The sequence below is a fragment of the Carex rostrata genome, chromosome 2 (genome assembly GCF_964058835.1).
Source record: "Carex rostrata chromosome 2, lpCarRost1.2, whole genome shotgun sequence".
Taxonomy (NCBI): domain Eukaryota; kingdom Viridiplantae; phylum Streptophyta; class Magnoliopsida; order Poales; family Cyperaceae; genus Carex; species Carex rostrata.
Window position 1 is genome coordinate 14,508,915 of NC_135919.1, and position 5,070 is coordinate 14,513,984.

The following is a 5,070-nucleotide window of genomic DNA, read 5'->3' on the forward strand; positions in this document are numbered from 1 at the left end:
CGGGGTGCTTTTCTGTGTACTCGAAGCTAATTTCTGTTTAAAAATGATCGAATTAGTAGCACCCAAGTGAGTTGCTAGAACTTTCTTTTCCCTTGAATTAGCAAACCCGACGCTGAAACACGTCGAAAAAGACACGTGTTAACTTTTTATTGGCCTAAATTTACCACGCTGGCAAATATTACACACGTAAGATTAACATTGTTTGATAGATGAACTGGGTTTTCTAATCATGATAGACGACACCACTGAACCAGAGCGTTCTTAAAAGCTTCTATCATTATCGTCTGGTAAAAGTAAAAAATTTGGTCTATGATAAATATAAACCATGTTCCTTCAAACATATAGGCCCACTGTATCGCATCACTGGCCTTTTTTATCCAAACTGGGAACGTGCCTGAAGCTTAGAAATACAAAATATAAATGCTCCATGACCACGATACTAAACAAAGTTACTCCGGCACTTCAACCTTAGACTCCACGTATCAGTGACACGATACGCTCTTCGAAATGTGAACCAAGTTCAACCAAAATACTTGATTTATGTAGTCTTACCCACCGGTAGGAATAGACGCTTCTTATATATATCTCCTATTTACCTTGACCTTTCCATAGAGTGAGAGAGAAAGGGAGGCCCAACTCATACACAGACATGGCGATCTGCACGAGCTCAGTGCGTGCCATCGCAGTCATTTCTGCGCTGGCGTTTTCTCTAGCCCTAGTAGCAGCTACCGAGGTCTACTTTGAGGAGAAATTCGAAGGTAAAGTTGCATATCCGCCTTCTGTTCATCTTTTCCTTGCAGATCGTTTGAGATCGGTAATTGTAAGAATGTTATCGGTGCAAATTTAGCATAGGATAGTTGATCTGTACCTAAATTCTTGTATTTTACTTTTCAACGGCAATGGATGTTGTTTAAATAAACTGTGGTGATCGGGATTTGGCTGATCTATTCAAAATATTATTCAGCATTTCGATCTGCTTTAGTTTTTGTGAAATTGTATGTTCTTTCTCTTCCATTGGTTCGTTTGTGCTTTTGGGAAGTCTGAACTGTCCTGCTTTTAGATTGATGGTGAGTTTCTTGTTCTTAGATCCTCTCTGTGAGAAACTTGAATGGAAGTTCGGTCTCAATTTTATTGGATGTTTTTTCGAGCTCAACTTGCTATGACGATATGATAAACCAGTATATGTGATATTTTAATTATTTGTGTGGTTTTATCATCATAAATGATTGACATTGTGTCGATCTGATTAATCATTGTAGAATTTCTGTGTACTCTGATCTTAATGCAAAGCGTTCAGCTTTCTGGAGGTTTCTATTTGTAATAATATATATTATTTAGATAATCTATAAGGATTGCTTTTGTCTTAGGGTTTAGGGTTTATGCAATCAATTATCCATTATTGAAAGGCAGATTTGTTTTGGTCCTCATTATTTGCTGATTGTGTTTTGTCATTAAGTAGGCAGTTGACCTTAATTATTATAGTCTTTGTTGGATCCAGATCTAGATTGTCTGGTGGATCCGTTAAGAAGTTGGTTTATGATGATTTGGATCTTGTTATATTGACAGTTTATTATGGCTGTTGACTTGTTTGATTATACTTTTAAATTATAAGTCAAATCAGAAATCCAAAAGCTTTTGATGATCTTTATCTAGCATGTATAGCATGTTTTTCTATATATTTTTTATAAGAGTTGGAGCTTTTCTGATTATGCAGATGGCTGGGAGACAAGATGGGTTCCATCAGACTGGAAGAAAGACGAGAACATGGCTGGTGATTGGAACCACACTTCTGGGAAGTGGAACGGAAGTCCTGAGGATAAAGGTGTGAAATGTATAGGGTATAGACGAGCCAATAAAAATGTCTGCACTTTTATTGGTACCAATAATACTTGTAATACCTGGTATTACAGGTATTAGTATTGTTAACAATAGAAGTATTTGCACTTCTATTGTTATTGGTACCTGTAATACCTGGTATGTTCTACTATTGTGTGAGGTGCGAAGTGTATAGGGTATAGACGAGCCGATTAATAGAAAATCCAAACTGGCCTAATGAATAAACAAAAGAAAAAGTCTTAACATTTTGAATTCGAAATATGCTTCTATAGATTTTCTGATTATGAATTTTAATTTTGTTTGTTTCTCTTTTTAACTTTCAGGAATTCAAACCTCAGAGGATTACAGATTCTATGCTATTTCAGCTGAGTTCCCTGAATTCACAAACAAGGATAAGACTCTGGTTTTGCAATTCACTGTGAAACATGAGCAGAAACTTGACTGTGGTGGTGGCTATGTCAAACTACTCAGTGGTGATGTTGACCAGAAGAAATTTGGTGGTGATACCCCTTACAGGTAGTGCTTTCTGTCCTATACATGTATTTTTTTATGTATGCTTAATGTGTCCAGCTGCATTTTTTCTTTTGTAGATTATGAATTATGCCTATTATTGTGGCATGCCTATATTTAAAAGTGATGCTAGATTGATCAAATTATTGGGCTCTTATCGAATTTTTTATCATGTTACTCGAACACAGTTATTTACTTGTAAGATCAGTGAACCTAGAATGCAAATCCTAAATCGTCTTGTTTCATATTTAGTTTAATTTGGGTTATACAAAAGAACAACACCTGGTATGCAGCAGGATCTTTTCCATTAAGAGTGATCTACCAGTAAAATGTTATCTGCTAGTGTTTTCTCAGATGGAAATGAGGTTTTATTGTAATCACTCATACAATTAAAGTATAACTAATATATTTAAATGGACTATTGATGCAGCATCATGTTTGGGCCAGATATTTGTGGGTATAGCACAAAGAAGGTCCATGCCATATTTACTCGTGATGGTAAGAACCACCTTATTAAAAAGGAGGTACCATGTGAGACCGACCAGCTGTCACATGTCTACACACTTATTATAAAGCCTGATGCTACCTACTCCATCCTCATTGACAATGTCGAGAAGCAGACAGGAAGCATTTATGAGGATTGGGATATCCTCCCTCCCAAGCAAATCAAGGATCCCGAGGCCAAGAAGGTTAGTATAGCTTGTTGAACATACATACACCTATCTGTTAACAAGGGTTTCTGTTACCAGTGTTTAGTATCATTTTTTGTGCTAATTATGATGCAAATTGGAGTCTTAGTTGTAAGTTTAATAGTACAGTACAAGCTCAGTTAATATTGTCTGATGAGTAGCATTTTGTGAGAACTCCACAAAGTGTAGCTAACACACACACGCACGCAAACACACACACACCGAGATATATTTTTGTGGGGCTGGTAAGATGCCGATTTATGGAAGGGCAAAGAAATGTATGATAACCTGGAAGATTCTATAATCTGAAAAGATTCAGTTTTTGGGAATCCAGAATCTGGTTTGTGTACAGAGTGTATAAAAATATCAAAGTACATCTCGACTAAATTTCTGTTCCTGTTTAACAGCCAGAGGATTGGGATGACAAGGAGTATATTCCAGACCCCGAGGATAAGAAACCTGAGGTACAATTAATGTATTTAGAATCTTTGTTACTTATTCTAAGTTCAATTCATCAGAATTAATCTGTAGATTCTTTGTTGCATGAGTTGTAGGGTTATGATGACATCCCGAAGGAAATTGCTGATCCTGATGCCAAGAAGGTACAAATGTGTAAAAAAAAAATCAATAATTTCACTAATACCAGAAACATCTTTTAATTTTATTTATTATTTCATAATTATCTTATAGCCTGAAGATTGGGATGATGAGGAAGATGGTGAATGGACTGCACCAACCATTCCTAACCCCGAGTACAAGGGCCCATGGAAACAAAAGGTTTCTTTCTAAACTAATAAAGAAGTACAATCCTATATTTATTTCACTTCTTTTCTTTTTTTAACTTTTTTATTTTGAGAAACTTTAGGATATATGATAAAACTCTCTTGTTCTTGTAGAAAATCAAGAACCCCAACTACAAGGGCAAGTGGACAGCTCCATTGATTGACAACCCTGGTACTTGATATGCTTTCACGTATTTAAAAAAAAATTGTAATATCTACTATACAGCAAAAGAATAACAAACAAGTAATGATAATTTAATGCTTTCCCAGATTTCAAGGATGATCCTCACGTCTATGCTTACTCTGGCTTGAAGTACATTGGTATTGAGCTGTGGCAGGTTAGTTTAAAAATATTCTTTGTATTTTTTTTTTAAATTTTAAAGTCGTGTGCTGCTGTGCTTTACACTCTTTTATTCAATTATCCAGGTGAAATCTGGAACCTTGTTCGACAATTTCTTGATATGTGATGACCCAGAATATGCTCTGAAGTTTGCCGAGGAGACCTGGGGCAAGCACAAGGATGTACGTTTTTTTCTCCCTTGATTTATTTTTATTAATTAGATGTTTGGGTTAGTGAATTTTAAATTACTGGTTGTTTCATGTTTGTTATTTTCTAGGCTGAAAAGGCTGCGTTTGAAGAGGCAGAGAAAAAGAAAGAAGAGGAGGTATTTGCTTATTTTACCATCTCAGAAGATCTTGCTATAGTAGTGTGCAAGGAAATAAATTAGTTAATTGAACATAATTTTATCTCATTGCTAAATATCAGGAACCTAAGGATGATGATGATGCTTCTGATGATGCTTCTGATGATGATGCTTCTGACGATGATGACTCTGATTCTAAGACAGAATCTGCTGAGGAAGCTGATCATGTATGTTAAACCTCTTTTGCAAATAATTAGACATTCTAAATTTTACTAAGAGGGTGTGAGAGATACTTTCCCTTGGTATGATATTTTTATGAGTTCTCCTTTTATGCAACCATTTCTTACTAAATGTTTTTTATTTTCTTGTTTGATTACCAGGATGAGCTATAAATGTGCTCAGAAGAGAAGAACGACTCCTCAGAAGAGTTGAAATTTTTTTCCTCTTTGAGACATAAAGCTTTTTGCTAATTTCTTTGTTTGAGACTATTTAGATTATAGCATAGTCTATGCTGTTTCTTTGATAAGTGGAGACATTTAGAAATGTGACAAGAATTGTGTTTTGTTTAGTGTCTTGTTTCCCTTGATTGTTTAATGAGCCTGATTGTCA

The 5,070-nt window shown here is 35.4% G+C and overlaps 1 protein-coding gene across 1 annotated transcript; it reads left to right on the top strand.

Moving 5' to 3' along the window:
* The first annotated feature begins 450 nt into the window (after positions 1–450).
* On the top strand, positions 451–5,070 carry LOC144544449 (calreticulin-like). Its single transcript, XM_078292961.1, has 13 exons — positions 451–758; positions 1,715–1,822; positions 2,160–2,352; positions 2,777–3,035; positions 3,443–3,499; positions 3,590–3,637; positions 3,726–3,812; positions 3,932–3,989; positions 4,088–4,155; positions 4,244–4,339; positions 4,435–4,482; positions 4,584–4,688; positions 4,842–5,070. The coding sequence occupies exons 1-13, from the start codon at positions 650–652 to the stop codon at positions 4,851–4,853; spliced, it is 1,248 nt and encodes a 415-aa protein (XP_078149087.1). The 5' UTR covers positions 451–649; the 3' UTR covers positions 4,854–5,070.

Bases quoted from the DNA above. Each gene is read 5' to 3' on its own strand.
- LOC144544449 (XM_078292961.1), top strand. From the start codon at position 650: ATGGCGATCTGCACGAGCTCAGTGCGTGCCATCGCAGTCATTTCTGCG. The intron at 2,353-2,776 runs GTAGTGCTTTCT...CTATTGATGCAG, and splicing joins GGTGGTGATACCCCTTACAG to CATCATGTTTGGGCCAGATA. The intron at 4,340-4,434 runs GTACGTTTTTTT...GTTATTTTCTAG, and splicing joins CCTGGGGCAAGCACAAGGAT to GCTGAAAAGGCTGCGTTTGA.